Source organism: Sebastes umbrosus, chromosome 22 (genome assembly GCF_015220745.1).
Source record: "Sebastes umbrosus isolate fSebUmb1 chromosome 22, fSebUmb1.pri, whole genome shotgun sequence".
Taxonomy (NCBI): Eukaryota; Metazoa; Chordata; class Actinopteri; order Perciformes; family Sebastidae; genus Sebastes; species Sebastes umbrosus.
In genome coordinates, this window is record NC_051290.1 from 4,530,997 (window position 1) to 4,558,260 (window position 27,264).

Consider the following 27,264-nt stretch of genomic DNA (forward strand, 5'->3'; position numbering starts at 1 on the left):
TTAGAAGTTAAAAAGCAAAGCCAATAACAACTTACAAACAGCTACGGAGCGCTTGATGTCTAATGTTTTGGTTTATTACATCAGTGAAAAGAAGGACAAACTAATGTATCCAGAAGGTGTTTAGGCATGGTGCATATTAAACCATACGGGATGAAAGGGCTTCGGTCAGCCACTTTACAAACAGACATGTTTTCTCACTTCCCTCTAGCGGTTCAGCATCTATCCACACAAACAGTGTTTGGTTTTATTCGTCCAGGGTTTGAGATACATGTCTCAGTGATTTCTTTCTACAATATCTGTGCACGGAAGATACGCTGCAACCACTTCCAATGTTATCAGCCTCATAGATATGGGTTAGAAGTAGGGATGCACTTTTTTCCAGACCGAGTAGAAGTACTTACATTTGGGTGCTCGCCGATACCGAGTACCGATACCGAGTACCGATACCGAGTACCGATACGAGTACTTCTCTGTGCCAAAAGACCCTCGTTAACAGCCGGCTGGAGGGTGTGAGCGACACACGGCAGGCTGGGGAGTCCCGCATACGAGGCGATGCGCCGCGACCGGCTCTAGGTCGGCTTGGAAAGGCTTGGAGCGAAGGTGCTGGACAAAGCGTCACCGGGACGGACCGTCCTTAGTGCGCCCCAGCCGCGTCGTGCCCCCAGGGCGGGGCTCGGCCCACGTAGAAGGCGCCAGGGGTCTGCGGCGATGTCTGCAACCCACCCGACCCGTCTTGAAACACGGACCAAGGAGTCTAACGCATGCGCGAGTCAGAGGGTGCAAGCAAAACCCCTTGGCTTAATCAAAGTGAGGCCTGACGCGCGCCGGCTGAGGTGGGATCCCAGCCCCGCGGGGTCGGGCGCACCACCGGCCCGTCTTGTCCGCACCGTCGGGGAGGCTGAGCGTGATAGGACCCAAAAGACGGTGACGAGAGGTTAATGCCACACTGCCGTAAAGTGGTATCGGTGCTGTTGTCTCAGAGCCGTTTTGTGAGTACGAGTACGAATACATGAGCACAGTATTGGACCCGATACTGGTATCGGTATCGGTGCATCCCTAGTTAGAAGGGGCCTGCTACACCTACTATCAGGTTCAGAAGGCTGTCATCGTATATTCACATGGATGATCACTGATACAAATACAAGACGGGAGCAAAGGAGGAAGTCAGTTGACGTAGTATAAAGAGCGATACAGTCTGGGGGTGGATGGATGGGTCAAACAAACACAGGAGCCTAAAATGGCTCTTTTGATAGTACATTTTGCAGACCCTTGGTTTAAGGTAAGGGAAAGATCGTAGTTAGGGTTAAAAAAAATCTGTTAAACATTGTTAGATTGTGACGGGAGCACCACCTCGAACCTTTACACCCATCACGTCATCCCTCCTTCAAACTGTGCATGGAGTTTAGCAGAGTGACACACCTGCTGTCTCACTATAACACCAAAGAAAAGGACAAACCCAGGCTATAAACAGAGATGACAAGTGTTAGGAACTAGACTGTCCTGATGTCATTGTCTTCTGCCTTTCATCTTTCTTCATGCCAAGACAACAACGTCTGTGAGGGACATTTATAGGCCCATTTACATCTGTCTTGTTTGAGAAGACAGCGTAAATGGGCGGTTATGGTTCTGTGTGTTGTTGTACTTTAATTGTTAAATCACATAGTGCCACTAATTTATTATCAAACCTAAAGAGCTGCAGTTACCACTAAATAACCTTGTGAGCGTGTTGAACGAACAGAAGCACACAACAGAGAGAATAATAGCTGTGAGGTCGACGGCTTCATGAGTCATTGATGGAGACGTGTTGTTTCACTACTGTTGTTGCTGCAACATGTCATCGTGCTGTTTGTTGCCAAAAATAAACAGAATGACCCCCACAACTCCCCGAGGATTTGGTTCATCCCATATACGGTCGTGGATGGAAATTCGGCATGTACCACCCACCCATTTCTCTGTGGGGGCTTCAGGAACATGGGACCAACTGTTGCCAAGACAACACACAGCATCACACACACAGACGTGGTAGTCAGTAAAAGGGTAAACTAGTAGCTGTTACATGACTTGTGAAATATATAAAAAATAATATGAGAAATAAGAACTTCACATTTGCAATTCTTCTCGTATGCTTTGTTGTAACTATGCAGAACATAACCATGTCTGTGACTGGAAATAAAAACATAGAAATGTTGGTCTTGGTCACACAAAAGAGAAAAAAATAAATAAGAAAGAAAAAAAATGAATAAATAAATAAAATAAATAAAAAAGTGGATTGATGTTAAATAAAATAAAATAATAAAAAAGTGGATTGATATAAAATAAAATTAAATAATAAAAAAGTGGATTGATATAAAATAAAATTAAATAATAAAAGAGATTAGCTTAAAAAAAGGAAATAAAATGAAGTTAAGAGTAACGTTAAGTAAGAGTATAATAGTAAATAATAATAATAATAATAATATGATAATAATAAGTAAATAAATAAATAAGTAAATAAATAAATAAATAAAATTAAAATATAATAATAAAAAAGTAGATAAATATAAAATAAAATAATGACGGAGAGAGAGAGAGAAGAAAAAAAATTAAATGACCCTACTTCTCACTTGATTTATTACCTCAGTAAATATTGTAAACATGAGTTTATGGTCTCAATCGTTAGTTTCAAGTCTTCTTCATTACACCATGATGTTCATTTAGTAAATTATGGTCCCATTTAGAGTCAGATAGACCATAAAGCAGGGGATGCTTTAGGGCGTGGCTACTTTGAGACGGCGTTTTCCGGTCTGGGAGTCGTCTGTGTTTTCATCTTACAACTTTAACAAGTGTGTTTTCTGTTCATGAAAGTGAATTTTAACCTTTTTGGTCGCCTAAAAATGTCTTATTCAGCGTTCAGTTGTACTTCGACTCGTGTCACTTCTGGTTAAACTCAAGGCTACAAAACAGCAGTCCACAAACCTGCTATGTCTATTTTCATTTTACACAATATGCATTAACTGTAGTTTTCCTAAAATATTAATAATTATTTTGGGTTTTTTTCAGATGACAATAATTAAGTAATCAATACTATTTTGAGAAGAAATAAGTTAACATTTTGCAATGACGGATGTTTCTCCGGTGTCTCTTGGGGTCCCCGGTGGGTTGGTAGGATGAGGGTAAAGTTCCCCCACATTTCTACTGCATGCGCTAGCATTAGGAAATTAGAGGAAAACCTCTCGGGAAATATATTCTTAGCAACCATGTTTATCTAGTGAAATTGTTTTCATATGTCTTTACAGGAAAAAAACATCTACCCACGTATGTTGCAGAGGAGTAAAAGTTGAAGAAGTAAGGAAAAGGCGGTGAGACATGGTGTTAAGTAAGAGGAGAGGGAATCCCCTGTTTCACTAGCTGACCTTGTTTGACCTTGAGGTTTTGGCTTTCTTGCACTGGACAGCATGTCATTGTGGATTTGAGTGTTCGTGTTCTCAGTCCAACCATTACCTGAAAAAAAACAATGAAAATATGCCCTGAAACAGAAGACTTAGCATGTGCTGGGTGTGACATTAGACCGGTATGAACTGGTGAGTTTCGCAATAAGATATACTGTAGTATTTGCTGCATCATCAGACCAGATGTCAGCACATCAGTGAGCGTTTTTATTCCTCCGAAATCAGAAAAACTGCAAACACAAGACTCTGCTGTTGGTTAGTCATGTTTTCTTTGGAATGGAGCTGATACACATCAAAACTCATCAGTCCAGACTGTTACGATGACACACTCGTCACAAGTCGTTTTTTTCTGTTTCAGTGTGTTATTTTTCAGGAGTAATCAATCTCCTAATATCCTGACACTATGTGCTCACTGCCCTTCCCTTTGCTTCCTCATCTTACCACCCTTTACAATATACTTGGATAACGGCATGATATGATTTTAGGATGGCATAACCATAATTTGTCTCAACAATTGTGCATAATACATATATGTGATATTTTCATACAGGACAGTGTGGAAAAGTCTGTACGGTAAATATAAGAAGAGTTGAAAGTGAAATATATATATATATACATATATATATATATATGTATATATATATATATATATGTATATATTTATGGGTACCCACGAGTCTCCCCTTTACAGACATGCCCACTTTATGATAATCACATGCAGTTTGTGGCAAGTCATAGTCAAGTCAGCACACTGACACACTGACAGCTGTTGTTGTCTGTTGGGCTGCAGTTTGCCTTGTTAAGATTTGAGCATATATTTTATGCTAAATGCAGTACCTGTGAGGGTTTCTGGACAATATCTGTCATTGTTTTGTGTTGATAATTGATTTCCAATAATAAATATATACATACATTTGCATAAAGCAGCATATTTGTCAACTCCCATGTTGATATGAGTGTTAAATATTTGACAAATCTACATTTTGAACAGATAAGAAACGCGTGATTAATTAGCGATTGACAGCCCTAACATTTGCTGCAATTTTACGCACTGCAGCTTTAAACAAATAGGACACAAAATATTGACTATAGCCTGCATCAGTATTTGGATTGGAGAACATCTTTAGGGTTTGAAGCCCCAGTCAGCATAAAGATGCTCTGACGTGTTCCTAGTTTCTGGCAGAAAGGTGTTTGTTTGTACAACTCTGTGGTAACTGTAGAGACCCCCCCCCCCCCCCTAAGTGAAAGGAGGAACAAACAGAAACAACCCTGCTTTTGTCAGGTTTTGTCATGTCGCATCAGACGACAGCACACGCCTCACGGGATTAAAAACAGGAAGTGAATCAAGGGGGCAGAGATAGTCACTTCCCGGCATCCCAGCAGAGACTCATAATAATAGGTTACCTTATTGCTTTTGGACATTCTTAGTACCGTGGTATGTTGGAAAACACGTTGAATAGAATTATACTGAGGTTGGTAGGTGAGGCACAGTGTCGGACTCATGCTGTCTGAGGGGCCAGCCGATTAGACTGTTGTCAGGCTATTAAATAGGCAATATCAGTCACTATAAGCTCCATAGATGTGGGTTAGTAGGGGCATACTACACCCACTAGTAGGTTTCTATTCGCATGGTAGATCCCCAAAAGAAGGAATGAAAGAACACGACAGCGACCTCCAAACGTAACTGTTTTTTTTTGCCCAAACCTTAAGAAGTTTTTGTTGCCTAAACTTAAAGAAGTTGTAGTTTTATTACCTAAAGAAGTTGTAGTTTTGTTGCCTAAACCTAAAGAAGTTGTAGTTTTATTACCTAAACCTAAAGAAGTTGTAGTTTTGTTGCCTAATCATAAAGAAGTTGTAGTTTTATCGCCTAAACCTAAAGAAGTTGTAGTTTTATTGCCTAAACCAAAAAGAAGCTGTAGTTTTGTTGTCTAAACCTAAAGAAGCTGTAGTTTAGTTGCCTAAATCTAAAGAAGCCTTTTTGTTTGTGTGCAAAACGTGACGTATCGTACAGTTTTTATGTTAGAACGTGTTGCTTTTAAGTTTCACTTTCACTTTTACAACGTCGTAGGTATAGTAGGCCCCTAATGACCCATATCTATGGTGCTTATAGCGACTGATAACGCCTATTAAATGGCCTGAAAACAGTCAAATTGGGTGCATAACCCCAAAGGGCGACTGGCTGGATCTGGAATAACAGGAGAATTAGTGTGTGGCAAGAAAACCAGAGCAGACATCAGAATTAATATTATTTCCTCTACTTCTGGTATTTCCAAAGGAACGCCGTCATCAATCCTATATAAAGGAGAAAAGGGAAGTAGAAGTGTGCGTGCGTGTTGTTGATAACAACTCAGACATTAAGGGGAAAGCTGCTGCTGTGAGCGGTAAATGCATCATCTCACACTATAAGAATTTGTCGAAATGACACATTCATCATCCTTGATAACAGCAACAGGACCCATGATTTCCATGACCAAGAATGACCTGAGCACACTTTGGCGTTATTCATGCTGCTGAGTAAACCGCAACAGCCCACTGTGTGGCAATAGTGACAGTTTAGCACTCTTAATGGAAAGTGAGCCTAAGTGAAATTAAACCAAATACTTTTTCTTAAAAAACAAAAAAGAAACTGATATTAAAATCCAAATCAACAAACCAAAATTAACTAACAAACTCAGTAACAACTATCCTCAATCAATGATATCACGTCATGGATAACATCTGTGATTTTTCAAGCATACATTATATTGTACTTGAGTAAAGACCTGACAGTACGGTTGTGAATTTCCTCATGATTTCCCAGAAGTATAACACTGGGACTACCAGATTTTCCTCGCCCAACCTTCCTTAGCTAGCATGACGTGGTTGGTACCAATGGATTCCTTAGGTTTTCTTGTTTCATATAATATCTGTAGCTTCATTTTAACCCTAGAACCGAACCTACTAGAGTCTCTGAAAGACAGTTAAGTCAGTCGGGATCGCGGGTCTCAGGGGGTTAAACAGTTTATTTAGCTTAAGACGTATAGGAGAATTTTCTCAACACATAAAGGAACAGTTCTTCCGAAACTTCATTGCATAATCTTTCCATTGCACTGAACAGAATGATGCTCAAAGGTCACAGTGTTTATGCAACAGGATGTACAGGATGATCTCTGATGGTGAACCACAAAGTAGGAGTTGAAAGGAAAAAGGAATGGAAACTCTACTGTTTGTCTTGTGTTAACCCGCATGCGGTTAAGAGTGAGTAAGTGGGTGAGGTTTTGGTGAACCAGACCGAATGTACACACAGCCGATTGGCACGCTGCATTCATGAATACACTTGCATTAATCTAGACACCTGGACATGCATAGTTACATAACCTGGCTAGTTCCAAAGATCAGACCAAAGAGTCAGAGACACCTCACATACTGGAGCTCTCCAACACCGGAGCAGTCATAAATCTAGATAAGCCCTGCAGTGATTTCATACTGGACTCTTATCTTGGCCCTGATCTTGATTTGGCCTGGATCCACCTAATGTTTCCTTGCATGGCATGCACACAGACAGCACAAACATTTCCAGGAACCTTCAGATGATGTAAAACGCAATCATAAATGCGCTAAAGGGAGTTTAATTTGTTGGGTAGCTGCTGTTTAGTTCCTTGGGGCTTCTTAGTTCTTTGGACGATAAATCATTCTGATGTAAAAAAACAAAAAATCCAACTTGTTGTTTCCGAAGTTTTCAGCTGAGGTAAGTTTGACTTTGTGTTGAAAGTTTTCTTGTCAAGCCGCAATTCCCAAGCTCAAGATCGAACCTTCAATTCAAATGTAGGTTCACATCTGCCCTCGGAGGCAACGTAAACATGTCAAAGCTTTCCAAAATGACCCGTATAAGCATTTTCTTATCCGCTGCCCAAGTTGCCAGGATGATCCCTTTTCAATCTGTTACAAATGATAAATCGCAAAAATTATTCATATAAGCATTTTCTGATCTACCGCCTTTATCGTTAAGGTCCTGTTAGGTTTGTTCTCATCCCAGCTCCTTGGCGTCACTCCCCTTGGCGTTGGCGTCACTCCCCTTGGCGTTGGCCTCATGCCCCTTGGCGTTGGCGTCATGCCCCTTGGCATCACGCTTTCTACGCTCAAAGGTCCCCCGCAACCTCCTGCCTAATGGTGTGTTCGCACCAAGAGCGTAGGGAACTTTTCGAGCGATTACATACAAAGTCAATGCAAAGAGGTGAACAGATGCAAATTTGTGTTGAGCAACGCGAATGACGTGACGCGAACATGCGAAATTCGCGTCATTTGTGTATTCGCAGGAGTTTAAATATTTCAACTTGAGGCAGAAATTGGCGTGACGCTGTGTCGCGAAAGCCTACCAGCGTTGAGATGGAGGAAATAAATATCGCAGCTGTCTGTCACCCAGAGCTACGATAGTATACATAATATTAGTACAGAGACCGGACCAAACTCTGTGTATAAACCACAGACTGTTTATGGTATAAACAGCAACGTCGCTGCCGTATTTATACCTGGATGATTTTATCTTGAGTGTTGATGGAGCAGCTGCACAGCCTGGCACTGATCGATCCAAACTCCATTCAGAAAACAAGCAATTTAAAAGTGGTTTGATTGTCGTCGTGCGGACAGATTTGACAAAGCATCAATTCAGACTTTCTACAAATTGGCATCATTATGTTGTTATTTCGGCATACTCTTTATCCGTTTACAACAATGTTGCTGCCGTGTTTACGCCTAGATGACGCTATGTTGAGTGTTGATAGAGCAGCTGATTTACCCGCAGATTAATTTATCTGCAAGTTCTGACTTACCTCCACCCCACCCCTTCCTTCCTACCTGCAGAAGAGAGCGACTCACCGTCTCGTTTAACCTCATTTGCACCACCCATGAGGGCCCATGAGTCAGTGTTTGAGAGTGCACCCTCATCTGTAACTGTAACTTCGATAACAGAGTCTAGCAAAAAAACAAATAGTGTTTAGTCTGGTGCTCTTTAACCCAGTGGGCTTGGGTGTGTATTTGTGTGCACAACCAAAACACATTAATATTACTTAAGAGAACTTTCCAATGACTACACTCACTCATCGGCCCTTAACTCAACCCCATTCCTCACCTAATGACACATCCAACCACAGGGAATTACAAGGATGCTTTTTTGGGCACCACTTAAATGAATTCACATGGAAAAAAGAGTTCAGTTAAGTATATAGTGAGAAGTGCAAAAAGGGCTTGGTGATAGAGCGGGTGTGTTTGTGGTTGGAGGTACGCCGGGAAAAATACAGACGGATGACAAATTAGAAGATAAAGTGTGTCAGTAACATGTTGGTCATGTTGGCTCATGTTCAAATTTTAATCGTATAAGGTGTTGGCTAATTTGTGATCATAACAAAGAAAAAAAAATCATTACAAAAAATCTATTTCAAACATTTATCATGTTATTATGTAGGATAAATATTTATTGATTCTCCCAAAGGATATTCCCTCATTGGAGTTTTGCTTCAGCCTTTTAAATTTGTCATCCCTGACACACGGCTGCTGTTGTGGGTCCAGTGACTGGGCCTCATAAAAGGACCTGATTAGACAACAGACTCAGCAGAAGTCATTCAGACTGATAATAGTCCAGGCTCTAGCTGTCAGACAGGGCTGTAGATACCATCAGAACACAGATGTTATGTCGTCTGTATTTTTCTGGGAATTTGTTAGTTTACATTTCATGTTATTTTATTTAAAAATGTTTACATTCCTTAAATATGCTTTAAGAAATACATTAACAAACTACTGTAGAAAAGTACACTTAGTAGAATGCAGAATGCAATTGCAAACAATTGCCACCCGTCTAGACCGCAAGCGCATCAGACGTGTTTTTCACTCTCACGTCTTACACAACAGATGCACTCTCATTGTAATTTATGCAGCTGCCTGCACCGGCTCTGTGCAGTTTTTTCACCCGATTCGACTGTTATCGGGCCATTAAATAGGTGTTATCAGTCGCTATAAGCACCATAGATGTGGGTCAATAGGAGCCTAGTACACCTACTACGTTGTAAAAGTGAAAGTGAAACTTAAAAGCAACACGTTCTAACATAAAAACTGAATGAAACATCACGTTTTGAACACAAACAAAAAGGCTTCTTTAGGTTTAGGCAACAAAACTACAACTTCTTTAGGTGTAGGCAATAAAACTACAACTTCTTTAGGTTTAGGCAACAGAAATACAACTTCTTTAGATTTAGGCAAAAAAAAAGAAAAAGGGAAAAACACATTACACATTATTGGCTTCACATGGGATGCAAACTCCAGCCTCCTGGATGAAAACCATGTATTTTGTGTCCCATCCATCGTCCCTGACCTCCACCCATTCTGGGGTTACTACGGTCGCTAGAGGTCACTGTCGTGTTCTTTTATTCCTTCTTTCTGTGATCTACCATGTGAATAGATGATAAAACCTACAAGTGGGTGTAGTAGGCCCCTATTGACCCACATCTCTGGGGCTTATAGCGGCTGATAACGCCTATTTAATAACCTGACAACAGTCTAATTGGCGGTATAAAACGATAAATAAATATAATAAATAAAATATGTTTTTCAAAAAGTGAAAATTACTGCAACCACGAGCATGCATGAGCACAAAAAATATCAAGCTAATGGGTCCACTAGTATGCAAGATTAGCCGTGGACAGACAGACATGCACACACAAGACCGAATACATAATCTCCAGGTGGATAATAATAAATAAATCACTGACTTTTTTTCCACCAGAATTTATCTATTTATAGAAATAAATGTCTTGGAAAACAACTATGGGAGCAACATGTGGAAACAACAAGGGAAATGCACATTTTGAAGGCACCGGAGACAATATGTTCTTATGTTCCAACAGGAGCCTAACCTCCCTGCAGTGATTCATTCCTCACAGCACCATGACAAACATGCCCCTTCAACCTCAGTCAACTTTCCCCTGCTGTGTTTCCATCTCCCTCTGCGTCCTGGTGGAGGTTCAACCCCTCAAGAGTTGTCGGTACAAGTCGAGGCCCGACCCTGAGCACATTCTTCCATTTGCTCGATTCACAGTTGGGCTCAACAAATCCCGCTCACTTCCAGTAAAGTGTGATCTTTTTACGACAATAACAGAGCGAGGAACAGAGAGCTGCTTCTAATAAATGGAGCACAGATTCAGTTCAACCATCCTGCTGGTTGTAGGGTATGTGTTAACTCGGCCCAGCCCACACCACCGTTACTCAACTGTGCACGCTTGTTCCCCCGGGAATGACATGGAAAAACGGTGTACATTGAAAGAGATTTATTTATAAAATATTACTCATTTCTCCCAGGCAGCACTTCTCTTGAGGAGTACCCCTCTGAGAGATATGTACTGACTTCATCACCACTTCCTGCTCCTTTGTCAGTTCATTACAGCAACACACACACAGACAGAAAAAGAGATGGGAAAGATGTAAAACAAACGAAAACCAGCTGTGCTGCAATTCCAACTATTGCCTCTTACGGACAAGAAAAGTAGGAGCAGCAGCAGCAGGGAGGGAGGCCCTGAGACGTTGGCGCCGGAAGGCCCTGTCCCACTTTCTTTTCAAAAGACTCGATAAATAAATAGATATGTCTTTAAATGTAGCAAAAATAATATTAAAAATAAATGGAGCTTTTAATTAATTGATAAAATGTGACATAAATTTATATTTTTCTTTTAATTTGCTTCTTTATTTACTTATCTTTGTATTAATTCCCTTATTTATTTGCTCTTCTGTTTAATTTATTTATGTATTTATTTTTTATTATTTTTTAAATGTATTTATTTATTTATTTGCATTTATTTTACATTTATTTTTAAATGTGTGTATTTATTTATTTATTTATGCATGATTTTTCCTTTGCATTTCGTCCCTTATTTATTTTACCTAATGTATTTATTTCTGTTTTCTTTTCTTTATACATTTCTTATACATTTTAACAATTAATTAATGGCTACATTTATTTTTAATATTATTTTTTTGCCACATTTATTTATTTATTTATTTATTTATTTATTTATTTATTTATTCATTCATTTATTTTAGATTTTGGCAGGTTCCATCCTCCATAGTAGACACCTGGTGGAAAGCACTAAATAAAAAACAGCTTTATGGTCATTTTTGAGGCCGCGGTTGTTGGAAATTTTAATGTGCCATTTAACACCATTATGATAAATTATAAGATAACTTGGTTTTATTTAATCTGGTCTTTGTTAGCAAGAAGAATAGAGTTTTAATGTCAGGCATCAATGTAAGGAGAATTGCAGACCAGAGAAGAAGAATGACGGATGACGAAGTCACATCATGATGTAAAGATGAGTCAGGAACATGCTGTGTCACTTTTAATGTCTTCTCCATATACAGTCAGTATTTAACATGACAAATGTGTCTGATAATCTGACTCATCAGCTCAGTATGGAGGACTTGCAGAGTGTGAAAACATACTATATGTTATATTTAGGTTGTTATACGATACACATCTGTGCAGGAAATAACTTGAGATCTGCAGTGGGACCGAGTTAAATTATGAGCAGCAGCCAGTAACATCCAACAGGTTGACGGGAAACGCCCAAACACACACATGAACTCTGGGCTTAGAATCACATACGTGCCTCACAATTCAATTCTTTCTATCACCGTAACCACATTCACAGTAGAAGAATCATTGATATGCATCATGCAGGGCCACAGCCAGGATTTTATAAATACTGAAGTACACATCTCCCCTAAACACAGACACCCTCAGAAAAACCTAAAATATATATTATTTTATTGTTATTATTTATTACACATATTTTTTTATTCGGTTAAAGGGATATTTAGATGAATAAATGTAAAAATTAATAAAATTAAATACATGAATAAATATAAGGGAAAATTAAACAGAAGAGTAAATAAATTAGTGAATTAAAACAAAGATAAACAAATAAGCAAATTAAAACAAAAATATCAATTTAAGTCACATTTTATCGATTAATTAATGCTTACCTTTATTTTTAATATTATTTTTGCCACATTCAATGACATATTTATTTGTTTAAGATGTAAGTTATTTATTTATTCATTCAGTATTGATTTTGACTTGTTATATCAATGCAAGTCCAATTTATGTCACATTTTATCAATTAATAATGGCTACATTTATTTTGAATATTATTTTTTCTACATTTAATGACATTTATTAATTTAATTTATGATGTTATTGTTGTAATTTTTAGTCTTTTAGTCTTCTTTAGTCTTTAGCAAAATTATTAAATTTTGTTTTTTCCTATGTAAAGCACCTTGTATGGAGGACGGAACCTGCCAAAAATAAATAAATTAATAAATAAATAAATAATTGTTCAAATTAAATACATAAATAAATAAAAGGGAAAATTAAACAGAAGAGTAAATAAATAAGATAATTAATACAAAGATCAATAAACAAAGAAGCAAATTAAAAAAAATAAATATTAATCTATGTCACATTTTATCACTTAATTAATGGCTACATTTATTTTGAATATTATTTTTTCTACATTTAATGACATTTATTAATTTAATTTATGATGTTTGCTACAGATTTATTTATTTATTTATTCATTCATTCACTCATTTAGTTTTGATTTGGACTTGCTATATAAATGCAAGTCCATTTAAATAAATATTGGAATGGGAGTCATTTATTTATTTATTTTAGATTTTGGCAGGTTCTGTATGAAAGGGGCTATATAAATAAATGACTTAACTTCCATGCCGGTGCAGACAGCGTTCATTCCTAACAGGGAACGCTCCAATAATAGACGCTGAATGTGGTTAGAGAGGAGGAAGCTGAGTGGTGGCTGGGGGTGATTAGTAACAGGAAGTAACTCATGGAAAATGAAAGTTACACACAGAAGAAAAATATGTGTTTGTGTGTCTATTTCTAAGAAATGTTCAGAATGTAGAATATTTTATCCGCTCATAACTTAATGTAGTCTCTGAAGATTTCATTTCAATTTCCTGGCATTATTATTGTGCATTGTGTAAGGATGGGCTTTTTTTCAATTATGCAACTCTGTTGTGATTAATACCATATTTTAAGGCAACATGCCAGGGACACGGAGCGAAAAAATAAATTAAATAAAATTATTTAAAAAATAACTCAAGGTGGCACAAATGTCATCATGTGACCTACAGTGTGACCTGAATCACACATACTGCATGATCATCAATAGGGTTTTATTGGTGGCAGGGCTGCTCATAAGAGCAACACACACACAGACAGAAAAAGAGAAGATGTAAAAACAAACGAAATCCAGCTGTGCTGCAATTCCAACTATTGCCTCTTACGGACAAGAAAAGTAGGAGCAGCAGCAGCAGGGAGGGAGAACCTGAGACGTTGGCGCCGGGAGGCCCTGTCCTACTTTCTTTTTAAATGACTCGATATATAAATAAAATGTAATTTAATGTAGCAAAAATTATATTAAAAATAAATGTAGCCATTAATTAATTGATCAAATGTGACATAATTGATATTTTAGTTTTAATTTGCTTTTTATTCACTTATATTTGTATTAATTCCCTTATTTATTTTCTCTTCTGTTTAATTTATTTATTTATTATTTTTTAAATGTATTTATTTATTTTTCGCATTTATTTTGTATTTTATTTTCAAATGAGTGTATTTATTTATTTATTTATTTCTGCATGATTTTCTTCTTTGCATTTCGCCCCTTATTTATTTCCCCAAACTAATTTATTTATGTATTCTTTTCTTTACACATTTCTTATACAATTTATCAATTAATAAATGGCTACATTTACTTTTAATATATTTTTTTTTGCTACATTTAATGACTTATTTATTTATTTATTTAGTTAGTTAGTCATTTATTTTTCATTTTGGCAGGTTCCATCCTCCATAGCAGGATATTTATTTATGTATTTATTTATTTTTGTATGAAAGGTGCTATATAAATAAATGAGTTGAATTTCATGCAATAAATTAAAATAAATTAAATAAAATTATTAAAAAAGGTCCACTGGCACAGATGTCATCATGTGACCTACAGTGTGGAGAGTTTTAACTTGAATCACATGAAAAACCCTATTGATGTGCAATCAATAGGGTTTTTCATTTGTGGCAGGGCTGTTGTTAATAAATTACAATATATTACTTCTATTATTTTGTCCATGTCTTGTAAGCAGATTGACTTTTTTTCAGATGGGATAATAAAAAAGCTGCACAGCTGCAAACATCTGCAAAAGTTGCACATTGCAAACATCTGCAAAATCACCTGCACATTGCAAACATCTGCAAAATCACCTGCATATTGCAAACATATGCAAATCACCTGCACATTGCAAACATATGCAAAAGTTGCACATTGCAAACATCTGCAAAATCACCTGCACATTGCAAACATCTGTAAAAGCTGCACATTGAAAACATCTGCAAAATCACCTGCACATTGCAAACATCTGCAAAAGCTGCACATTGCAAACATCTGCAAAATCATCTGCACATTGCAAACATCTGCAAAAATCACCCCCAATGATGATGTCTTCATGGCTTCTTAGCGCCACTCTGTGGCACCATATAGTTACTACAGAAACATGCACTGTGAGCCATCCAAGCTGATCTATTTCAAGTCTGTTTGCTGTGATATGCAAACCGAGGCTCTTAAAATTAATGCATACTAAATAAATATACAACTATGAAGGTAAAACACCATTTTATGCATGCTTTTATCACTCATTTATAAACGGTTATCCCGGCCAATGGTGATAGGTGGCGCCGTGGCTTAGTTGGTTAAAGCGCCTGTCTAGTAAACAGGAGATCCTGGGTTCGAATCCCAGCGGTGCCTTTTGTAACCGCAAGAAAACTTATGTATTGCTGTTTAAGTATTGTTACTTTAACAACAACACGTTTTAACTTCATGAAAAACTGTCAAATTCACGGGTTTATCTCTAATGCTAGAAAATACGTCACTTCCGTTTGTGTCGTCGCAAATGAAAAAAACAACCGCTGCGAGCAGGGTTCGAACCTGCGCGGGAAGATCCCATTGGATTTCAAGTCCAACGCCTTAACCACTCGGCCATCGCAGCCAGTGACTATATAGTCATATACTTTACATTTTTCAATTTACCGATCATGCCATGATGTATTGTTTTTAATATTTTGTTGTATTGTTTTGTCCCTTGTATTCTATTAACATTTTGTCATTGTCATAATTTTGTGTTTGTTTTGTCTCTTTTAGGAAAATTGTATTTATTGTCTTTTTTTTTTTTTCCTATGTAAAGAACTTATGTATGGAGGACAAAACCTACCAAAATCAATAAAAAAAAAAAAAATGAAACTTGTATAATGTATTTTTTTAATTTTTTGTTGTATTGTTTTATTCCCTGTATTTTATTAACATTTTATCGTGTCATTGTCATAATTTTTTTGTTTGTTTTGTCTCTTTTAGCAAAATTGTATTTATTGTCTTTCGTTTTGTTTTGTTTTTTCCGATGTGAAGAACTTATGTATGGAGGACAGAATCTTCCAAAAATCAATAAATAAAAAAAAAAAAGCAAAAATAATGTAAAAATTAAATTAAATGTAAAATTAAATACATAAATAAATAAAAGGGAAAATTAAACAGAAGAGTAAATAAATAAGGGAATTAATACAAAGATAAATACACAAAGAAGCAAAACAGAAATATTGATTTATGTCACATTTTATCAATTAATTAATTAATGGCTACAAGTCTAAAAGGTCCAAAGTTTTAGCTTCTCCAGAGAGGACCCTTATCTTTCAATGTTCTTTCCACAATAACTCTCTTTAGTAAGATTTATGTCCTCATTAAGAGGTAGCCATGACAATTCAATGTTTATGTATTGTCACATCCACTTGCACTTTGCTTTAACAGTCAACAGACACTTCTGCGCCACACCCAGTCTGTTGCTAAGGTGATGTGTAGGTGAAGTGGTACAAAGATCAGTGATTAATCCCCTGGTTGGCCCTACCTTGGGGTGTTTCCATGGATGCGTATCATTCATTAGGCTAATCTTGCTTTCTCTATATAAAGAATGTTGATATATGTTTAAATTTCCCCACTGCGGGACTATTAAAGGAATATCTTATCTTATCTTATGTATTTATGTTGCGGTAGACTGAGCTTATTCAGCCCATTAGGTACATTATGTTTCATCTTACTGTGAATTAATTTTAGTACGTATCAAGTCTTTCTGAATGTTACATTCAAAGATACAGAAGAATCAGCTCTTTGTTTGTGTCCCATGTTCCCAACGTTAAAGGTCCCATATCGTGCTCATTACCCAACATAATTTCAGGTTCATACTTGTATTTTGTGTTCCTCGTACTGTCTGCTTGAATATACCTGTATTTACCCTCTGCCTGAAACGCTCCGTTTTAGCGCATTTCAATGTAATTGCGACGGAATTGCCTTGCTAGGCAACCGTTTGGATCCATGTTTACATCCTGTCAGCTGATGTTATTTACATACACTGCAACAGGAAATAAACTGGGACACATTTAAATGTTTACGTTTAAAACCGTGTAATGGTCTAAATATTGTATATTTGTGACATCACAAATGGACAGAAATCCTAAACGGCTTGTTTCAAACGCACAATTTCTGAATACGGGCTGTGTGTATATTATCTGTGGATTAAGCGTTTTGATACTTTCGCAGTATTTATATATCACTTAAACCTGCTTTATAATATAAAAGACATGACAATCTCACTTTTTACAATATGGGACCTTTAAGTTTCAATATCTTTTTACAAACATAGTAATTTTAAGCCCAACCATGTTGTTTTTTTCCTAAACCTAACAAAGTGGTTTTGTTGCATAAACCTAAGCAAACGTTTTTGTTTAATTAACAACGTTAAGCATGTGTTTACTATGACCGAAAATTGACGCCGAGGGGTACTGACAAAGCGTCGGTATGTGGCGAGTTCGGATGAGAACGCCTAGGAAATGAATACTCGATTGCAATCACACCCATCAGAAAGCTCTTTAGTATTCATGTCATGATGAGAATGTCCTCAGCTCACTGTCTCAGTATCTTTACGAGGCCGGGACTCCCACACACACATAGATAACTGATTCATGTTGATGATGTTTTTTATGATGGTGAAGTCCACAGAACAGCTCAGGGTACAGTAGATTTAATTTTTAGGTTTCATTTTTACATGAGTGAGTTTTGGAGGTGAGATTAACTGTGGGAAATGCAGACTGTACGGAGAGTTTTGAAAAAGTAGCTTCAGTATTGACCGATGTCACGTTAAGCTAGAGAAAGATTCCAGCATTAATCAAAAGCACTCATACTTGTTCAAACATAAGAAAGGGCACAGGGTGACGGCTCGCCATTCATTACCCCCGTGTGACTCAAAGAAAGGCAAACCATCAGAAAAGATCAGAACAGAAAAAGAAAGTACATTCTCTCTTTATACACACCCGTTGTTCAAATACTGAGTCCCCAGCCGGGATTACCAGCTGACCCTGAAACTCCAGGGTCCCGGGTTCAACGGCTGCTTTGTGGTGATTTGAACAGTTTCAATTCAGTGTGATCACATAACCAAGTCAAGTGCCAAATTAAGACTAACAAGTCTCAAGTCAAGACCCAAATTAAGACTAACAAGTCTCAAGTCAAGACCCAAATTAAGACTAACAAGTCCCAAGTCAAGTCCCAAATTAAGACTAACAAATCCCAAGTCAAGTCCAAAGTCATGTCCCGCTTCAAGTCCCAAACTAAGTCTGATGAGTCCCAAGTCATGTCCCAAATCATGTCCCAAGTCGAGACTAACAAGTCCCATGTCAAGTCCCACATCGTGTCCCACATCAAGTCCCAAGTCAAGACCCAATTCAAGACTGACAAGTCCCAAGTCCAGTCAAAATGCAAAACTGTCAAGTCCCAAATCAAGACCCAAGTCAAAACTGACAAGTCCCAAATAGAGACTGATAAGTCCCAAGTCAAGTCCCAATGCAAGACTGTCAAGTCCCAAGTCAAGACTGACAAGTCCCAAGTCAAGTCCCAATGCAAGACTGTCAAGTCCCAATGCAAGACTGTCAAGTACCAAGTCAAGTCTGACAAGTCCCAATGCAAGACTGTCAAGTCTCAGGTCAAGACTGACAAGTCCCAAGTCAAGTCTTAAGTCATTTAAGTCATGTCCTAAGTCCAGTCCCAAATCGAGGTTGACAAGGCAAGTCCCAATGCAAGACTGCTAAGTTCCAAGTCCTAAACTTTGAGTTTCAAGTCCTGAACAAGTCATAATGCACTCTTCACTAAATGTAATGCCATTTTAACAACAGAGTAATAATATATTCATTTTACAAAAATCAAGAATGCTTTTTAAAATTTGTATTTAATTTTTTTAAAACAAGTGTGACTGAACTAAATCCTAAAAAAAGCCGACTTACTGGAAATGAATAGTGTTAACGTTAGTTTATGTTTGGGGGGGAAGGTATCAAGTATTTTGAAGTCGAAAGGCTCAAGTCCAAGTGAAGTCACGAATCATTGAAGTTAAAATCCAAGTCGCGTTGCAAGCCTTATTTAATTTTGACAAATCGAGTCCAAAGTCATCAAATTTGTGACTCAAGCCTTTCTCTCATGCATATCAATATACAGTAAACTCTGAAAAGGTGCGTCCATGTAATCAAAGTATTCTGTTTATTACACAACGAGCTCTATAACGACTTACAGTACGAGTTGGTATTTGTAATATAGTGTTTGATGGGCATCCCCACCCACCTTCTGAACTGCTCAGAGGTCAAAAAGCACACGTAGACACACACAGGCTCAGATGCACACCTTCAAGCTCACACCCAAAGAGAACACACTCTGTCCCTATCACTCACAGTTACTCATTTACACATTTTGCGACGTCAAGTAATTCACCATCCACACCACCCACCCAATACATCCACCCTGGTCCGACCCCCACCCCCATACCATCCTGTCGCTCTATATAAAGTCCTCTGCTCTGCACCTCGGTCTTCCTCTCCTGCTAACTAACCATTAGCCATGGATAGGTTAAAGTTTATAATCCTGCTCTTATGGATGTGTGGAGGACAGGCGACACAGCTCAGGTGAGTCCCAAAACATATCATGTCCAAAATATATTAAAAAAAAACTTCTTTTTTTTTAACAATTTTGTCATACCAACACGTCAAAAAATCTGTTAAAATCATATGAAAAAGTAGAGCAAATTTCTGTATGTATGACTGGAATCAACTATCAAAAGAGTCAATAATTAATATTCTGTCAAATTGCTAATTATTCAAATCTCTGCATTTTGTATTTACTTATTTGCTTTGTGGTATATATGTCAAATATTGCTTGTCTTAATGCAAATATTTGTACATATTTCTTATATTCTCATTTCTTATTTTATATTCTCTACATATATTGTTACATATTACATACTCCTATATTTATATATATATTTTAAATATTTCTTTATGTGATAGCAACTGTTATATGGAGGACCACATCAGTCACGAAAATAGTAATAAAGCATTTAATTGATTAATATCCAATTGTACAATAAAAATATCCAATAATAAAATAAAATAAAAACTTTGTTGGCAATTGTATTTATTAATTTATGAATAAATGGACTAAACACATCTGTTCCTTTTAGCTTTCCCCTAGGGTTTTATAATTACTATGATTTTATTGTATTTTTAGTTGCTTTTAACTTATGTTAGGAAGTAATTTGTCTGTAATTTTACTCGTCCTATTTTGACGCTTTTAAATGTTTCTTGTGTAAATTGTCTTACTTAATAGTAATTCATTATTTTTTACATTTTAATGGGCAATAAAAACAAGAATTAAAAAAATTAAATATGAATCCATCAATAAATAGTTCAAATTAAAAAGGGATTTACAATAGAATTTTAAATTCCATTATTTATTTATGAATTCATTAATGTATTTTTAAATTATTTTAAAATTTTTAACAATTTTTTGATGGAATCATATTTCATTTGAAAATTCTTTTTATAATTCTTGTTTTTATTGCCCATTAAAACGTCAAATAATGAATTACTTTAATTTACTTTAATGTAATTTAATAATAATAATAATAATGAATTGAATTTACATTTTACGTGACTCATGTGGTCCTCCGTACTGTAACGCCCTCCATGGATCAATAAAGTATATCTGATTCTGATATTATTACACTTTTCCCTGCATTTTCTCTACGAGCTGGTGATCGCTAGCCAGAGTGTTGTTTTCCTTCTCAGATTGATTAATTTTAAATAATTATAAAAGCCTGAGGAGTTGCAAAAATATAGACTTTTTAAAATGTATTTCTTATCCTCTCTGAGATTCCACACCCTCAGATTGAGAACTGCTGCTATCAGTGTGAATTCCTATTAAATCCCTATAAAGATTTTGATCAATTTAAATTTTGTTGACTAACCCTTTACATAGGATTATGTTCAAGGTTTAGATACATCTACATTTTAAATTCCAAGCAAATTTATATTCTCATAATAGATGCATCTGGACCTATTACACCGCCATATAGAGGTGTTTGAATTCATAATTCATCCTTGGTAATATTTGGAAATCAACGTTTTCTCTCATTAGGCTTCTTAACTTGATTATAAATGGAAAAAAAGCTTCTTTGAAACCAAACTTTAATCTGTTCCTGTGTCTTTCTCTCTTTTCCAGCCTGCAGAAAACACACAGAGATGGTAAGTTGGTTTTAATCATGCAATTAACTCTGTGCATCTTTATCTCTTAAATCTCGGAGCATAAGTACGAGTTGGTTGGCATGCTTTTACACAGTAGCATGGCATGTGACTCCACCTCACTGTCCTTGGCATGGATGTTGGACTTTACCTCTTTACAGCTCCTTATCTTCCCTATCCATAACCAACAAACACTTCTACACTACGCAGACATGTTAACACAGCCCAAACATACACAGAGCCAACTATACAGAGAGACATCAGTCCTCACTCAGAGAATTAAAGAGGACCTATTACTGTATGTCCATTTATGTCATGTTACATGCTTAAATGCTAACCAAACTCTTCGGACTCCGCTCTAGCTCCGCTCTAACTAGCTTTGTTTGAGGGCATACCAAACTAACTAGAAAAAAGTATTTTGGGGCCCAATGGCATAACATGACGGACACAGAAGTTGTAGTGCTGCCGTTTGACCACTACAAAAATTGGCATCTACAACCGGCGCTCTTCCTGGGGGCTTGGCTGTTAGTGCTGTTAGCACCATTAGCTGCTAGCCGCCAGCTCAGCCGTCGCCATGTTGAGAGCCGTGTGGAGGAAATCTCTCATCATAGGATTGCTCTGAATTTTAGCACCTTTAAGTGTTCATACTGGCGAGTTGATTTACCTTTGACAATTTAAGTCAATGGGGAAAAGTCTGTTTTGGCCAAATGGCATCAAATTGGACCCGGATTTCATATTTCCATGGTTTTGCCACTATGTCAAATTGGCTTCAAACCCTCTGATCTCATCTTTTTGGAACCACTCATCCTTGAATCCCGGAAACCTGTTAATAGCTAAATCCTTTATAACAATGACAGATTGTTTTGGTGGTAAATGATATTAATTGCCCTTCTTAACCTAACTGACCTCTACAATATCCAATTGTCTATCTGCATGTGTTGTGTTTCTCCTGCAGAAGTGCTGACTTCCTGTGACTTTAACCAGGACAGTGAACCATTCTGCAGGTTCAGTCAGGACAGCACAGACAACGGTGACTGGACCCGACACAAAGGTCCAACCCCGACAAGTAACACTGGCCCCAGTGGAGACTACCCTAATGGAGGTCAGTCCTGAATGCATGGTTTCAGCGAAATATTTAATTTCTGCACAACTACCTCAGTGGTAATAACCAGGCTATGATTGAGGTTAATTTAGAGTCTGAGGATGGAAACACTGAATTGTGATTCATGATAAGATAAATACACATCTTCCTCCTGTCCCAATCTGTCTGCAGAGGGCTTCTACATCTACCAAGAGTGTGACAATGTGGCTAATGGACAGAAAGTTCGTCTGCTGAGCCCTGCCCTCTCATCGTCGGCCTCTCAGATCTGCGTCCAGTTTCGTTACTACATGTACGGCTCGGACAATCACAATGTGTTGAGGGTTCTGGCCAAGAAGCTCGGCGGTGAGGCGGAGGTCTGGAAGAAGACGGGTATCCAGAGTCCATCCTGGCTGAAGGGCTCCGTCACCGTGTCCAAACGCGGCAGTCAGAGCGTCACTGTGAGTGTTAGCGGGTCACTGTAGAGTTTGATTTAACCAGCAAAAGTACATCAGACCGGCAATACGTCATCCAGAGTAGGCTCACGTGACCAAACCCGTGTCCCTCATAGACGGTAACAACGTAAACAGAAGTTGAAACATGTCTCCAAACTTCTTCATTAAACAAACCGTAATATAGTAATAATGCTATGCCGAAGAGATGCTGTGTAGTTGGTTGCACCAACAATAAATCAAAAAACGCTGATCTATGGTTTGTTCCTCTACCATGTCCTAAAAAAGATGTAATTGAGGGACTTTATGGCTTCAAGCTGCGCTCCCTTTTGGGGGGAAAGAAACTCGCCGTCACAGGAGAGAAAAGCTGTTGTTTAGCGGGTTAACTGAGGCTTTCACACTGAGATTTGAGGCTCATACGATACCTTAATATTCACTGTCAGTGTGGTAAATCACTAAATGATGCTGGTGACGGTGACTAGCATGAGTGGGAGCCTATAGATCAAACAGTTAGTATTAACACGTTGGTTATCTACAGACAACACTTAGCCTAATGTGATTCAATCAAATATGTAGAGATATCTGGATAACCAATATCTGGCCACTGTTGGACGGGCGAAGACTGAAGGGACATGGCGGCGATCAACCTTCATTTATTAAGGTATCACGAATGCTCAGGTTCAGGCAAAATAATTATTAGATATGTGTATAAACAAACGTTTGTATAACAAGAGATGAATGCATACGAACTTGTCAAATTTACAATCCAAATATACATCAAATGGCATTGAAGTCTATGGGATCTTTGGTGTTTTGTATCCCCCAAAAGGGGGCGTGGCCTTGACTTTTTGCAAAGTACCCGTATGTGCATATGGCAACTGGGATCCAGTGCGGAAAAAAAGTATACCTGAGCTCTGCGTGTACCCTAGTCGGTCGGACAAAAAGCTGAAATAAATCTATAACTTGTCATACAGTACAACTGCTGTATTATTATCATGCAGGGTGGTAATGTATGCTCTGTATCTATAGATTGTGTTCGAGGCTAAGAGAGGCTTCTCTGCTTCCTGTGACACAGCTCTGGACAACATCGTCATCACTGAAGGAGCATGTCCCTGTGAGCTTACACACAAGCACACTCATAAAGCAGCACATAAACTCAAACTGTTGTATCATTGGTTGTCCAAATGTTTTGTTCACAGCTTGTCTGTCTGGCTGTGATTTTGACACCGTTGATGAGCTTTGTGGGTGGACGAGTCAAACTGAGAATCCTGATCTATTCGGCTTTGAGCAGTGGACCGGGCAAACGTCAACTGAAGGCACCGGACCTGATGATGACTTCTCCAAACCTGGATGTGAGTGGTTCTTGTTTTTTTTTGCCTAACTTCAAACATTTTCAACAAATCTTTTCGCATCCACTCACATCTTTTCTTTGTTGTTTATTTTGACCCTTCTATATGTAGTGGGTTTCTACATGTTGATGGATTCTTTCGAGGCCATCCCTGGAGCCAAGTCTGAGATCAGAAGTCCTCTGATACCCCCCTCCTCTGGATGTCTGGACCTCACCTTCCACTACTACCTGTACGGCACCAGCACCAGCATGGAGCTCAGCGTCCACACCGTCACCACAGGTGAAAGACTGCATTTACTGTAATGTCCATATAGACAGGAACACAGACAACATGAAAATGTTTGTTTCACTTGAATTTGTTTTTCTATTTACCAGGTGGAAGCCTCGGACCTGCTCTCTTCACTGTCAGGGGGAACCAGGGTCAGAGCTGGAAGCCTGTAGAGGTCCGGTACTTGGGATCTGCTGCCATTCAGGTAAAAGGAGGTTTAAGGGAGCTACAGTGTGCGGACCTTCTTCTGCGTTTTTCTTTGCTGTCTTCTACTGGTCCAGCACCGGCACATTGTTTGTCATAGGTTTACATTAACCTTCTTGTTACCTTTATATGTATTTCAGTTTGTGATTGTGGGTACCTTTGGAGAAACTCCTGAGACAGATATTGCTGTTGATGCTGTGTGTGTCATGGCCTGCAAAGGTGAGAAACTGACCAGAGGGAATTCAAGTTACTCTCAGCACCATAAGAAATACGTATATGCTGTGACAGTAACAGAAGACTTCAAGACAAACAACTTATTTTTCATTTATAGCTCCGCCAACAACTCCTCTACCACCGGTAACAACTCCAAGACCATCTACACCCAAACCATCAACTCCCGGTCCATCTACACCTAAACCAACAACTCCAAGACCATCTACACCCAAACCATCAACTCCCGGTCCATCTACACCTAAACCAACAACTCCTGGACCAACTACACCAAAGCCATCAACTCCTGGACCAACTACACCAAAGCCATCAACTCCTGGACCAACTACACCAAAGCCATCAACTCCTGGACCAACTACACCCAAACCATCAACTCCTGGACCAACTACACCCAAACCATCAACTCCTGGACCAACTACACCCAAACCAACAACTCCTGGACCAACAACAGCCAAGCCACCAAGTATGACATGTCCTTATCAATACTTCATTCAATTATTCACTTCTTTCTTTCTTTCTTACATTTATTTTCCCCATTTTTCATCAACCAATTTCTGTTCTTTCCGCTGTACAGAACCATGTCCTCCTGATGCAGAGTATATTGAATGTGGTCCAGCTTGTATCCCCACCTGTATGGAACCCTCCACCAACTGTTCTGGCTCATGTATCAGTGGCTGCTTCTGCAAACCAGGGTTCGTCTTCAAGGGACGGCGCTGTGTGCCACTGGAGAAATGTGGCTGTCTAGATGACCAGAATAACTATTATGAGGTCAGATGTCCTAGTTAATATACCCATATGCATACATTGCTGTTTAGTAAAAATATATAATGGTAAGACAGTAAATGACAAGAAGGTAATACGATGTTGTTATAGTGACACACGGTACTTTATGCCAATATTAATCCTTTGTTCAATCCTTTGTTTTAGCCTGGCGAGATTATATATGGAGATGGCTGCTCAAAGCTGTGTCGCTGTGCGGGGAACTACACTTTGGAGTGTGTTGATAACTCCTGTGACGCCACTGAAGAGTGTCGCGAGGTTAATGGTGTTGCAGGCTGCTATCCTAAAGGTAATAATGTCTGGTAAATTGTCAAGGAATTGGTACAGGAACTGGTACTAGAAGCTTCGAAATGATCTGGTTCAAACACTGCGTTGTCCAACCATCTGCTAACATACAGTTCCTTTTTACCTTGTAGGTACATCCACATGCATAGCATCTGGTGATCCCCACTACACCACCTTTGACAAACGCAAGTACAACTTCATGGGCAACTGCAGCTATTTGATGTCTAAACCCTGCAATGAAACAACTCTGCCACACTTTGAGGTCCACGCCGACAATGAACATCGCTTTAACAGGCCCACCATCTCCTATCTGAAGGCCGTACATGTATATGTACACACGGTGAAGATCTCCATCCTCAAAGGTGGCACTGTGCAGGTAAGACATGTGGGGAGGAGCTAACAGGGTTTTTTTTAAACGGCAAGGTGTAACCTTGGATATAGGTTTTTTTAATAATCAACTGTTTCTACTTCTTCAGTAATCACCCATTATGGTATTTCCGCCTGCTTTCCGCACACAGGTGAACGGGACCAATGTGAACCTGCCGGTGAGTCCGGCCCCTGGTGTCTCCGTGTTCAAGTCAGGAAAGCACTACACTGTGTCCATGAACTTTGGTGTGACTGTTCGTTATGATGGAAACCACTTCATGGACATCAAAGTGATCAAAGAGTGAGTGAAGACTGAACAGAGAGATGTAGCTTTAAATTAAATGTTGCTCTCTCGCTTCCGCAAATCACTAACTTGCCGATTTTTGTGTAATCTGCAGCTATGAGAACAAGCTGTGTGGACTGTGTGGAGATTACGACGGATCTGCCAAAGACGACTTCCGTAAACCAGATGGACTGTTGACCAACAATGCCAATGAATTTGGACACAGCTGGAACACTGATCCAGAGTGAGTAGCATGCATTAATATTTCTATAAACCACAATCACATACATTATCTGATTGGTTTTATACATTGGGTACAGACCAATCACCCCTTCATTATAATGACACGGGACAAAAACTAAATAACCAACTCTCTAACTGACTATCTGTGTTGACAGGTGTAATAAGAAACCCAACACCACCATCCCTGAGTGCGATGGAGAGCAGGAACTGTATGAGAGCTCTGGATATTGCGGCATCCTGCTGGACAAAAAAGGTCCCTTCGCTGTGTGCCACCCCAAAGTCAACCCTAATGTAAGTCACTTGAAATACAAGCACTACAATGTCATTAAAAATAAGAAGTTAAGAAGACAGAAATTACAATTTCTGATGTGTTTGTCTTCAGAATTACTTCAGGGACTGCGTCTTCGACCTGTGTGAGCTGGATGGAGCCAAGCCCATCCTGTGTGAAGCCATAGAAGCCTACGTCAATGAATGCCAGGACCGCGGGGTAAACATCGGACCATGGAGGAACGAAACCTTCTGCCGTGAGTGTTTTGGGTGAAAGAATGGATGGAGAAATGATAGATGGATGGAGAGATGTAGGGAGGGTACGATGGAGGC

The 27,264-nt window shown here is 38.5% G+C and overlaps 1 protein-coding gene, 1 long non-coding RNA gene and 2 other non-coding genes across 4 annotated transcripts in view; 3 read left to right on the forward strand and 1 right to left on the reverse strand.

Annotated features, from left to right (window-relative positions):
* Positions 1–5,467: 5,467 nt before the first annotated feature.
* Positions 5,468–11,996, forward strand: LOC119481995. Its single transcript, XR_005205346.1, has 3 exons — positions 5,468–5,582; positions 7,816–7,821; positions 11,984–11,996. It is a non-coding gene; the product is annotated as an uncharacterized LOC119481995 (long non-coding RNA).
* Positions 11,997–15,200: 3,204 nt separating this feature from the next.
* trnat-agu lies at positions 15,201–15,274 on the forward strand. The gene has a single exon. It is a non-coding gene; the product is annotated as a tRNA-Thr (tRNA).
* A 159-nt stretch (positions 15,275–15,433) lies between these two features.
* On the reverse strand, positions 15,434–15,515 carry trnas-uga. Its single transcript has one exon. It is a non-coding gene; the product is annotated as a tRNA-Ser (tRNA).
* A 3,968-nt stretch (positions 15,516–19,483) lies between these two features.
* Positions 19,484–27,264, forward strand: part of zanl (zonadhesin, like) — a 39,573-nt gene continuing 31,792 nt past the window's right edge. The window contains exons 1-16 of the mRNA XM_037759563.1: positions 19,484–19,512; positions 21,107–21,129; positions 22,082–22,228; positions 22,400–22,665; positions 23,686–23,770; positions 23,856–24,008; positions 24,117–24,284; positions 24,380–24,477; positions 24,617–24,722; positions 24,808–25,475; positions 25,635–25,776; positions 25,904–26,148; positions 26,291–26,439; positions 26,537–26,665; positions 26,820–26,955; positions 27,047–27,188. Of these exons, the coding sequence (XP_037615491.1) occupies positions 19,484–19,512; positions 21,107–21,129; positions 22,082–22,228; positions 22,400–22,665; positions 23,686–23,770; positions 23,856–24,008; positions 24,117–24,284; positions 24,380–24,477; positions 24,617–24,722; positions 24,808–25,475; positions 25,635–25,776; positions 25,904–26,148; positions 26,291–26,439; positions 26,537–26,665; positions 26,820–26,955; positions 27,047–27,188 (2,686 nt within the window). The remainder of the gene's footprint in view (positions 19,513–21,106; positions 21,130–22,081; positions 22,229–22,399; positions 22,666–23,685; positions 23,771–23,855; positions 24,009–24,116; positions 24,285–24,379; positions 24,478–24,616; positions 24,723–24,807; positions 25,476–25,634; positions 25,777–25,903; positions 26,149–26,290; positions 26,440–26,536; positions 26,666–26,819; positions 26,956–27,046; positions 27,189–27,264) is intronic.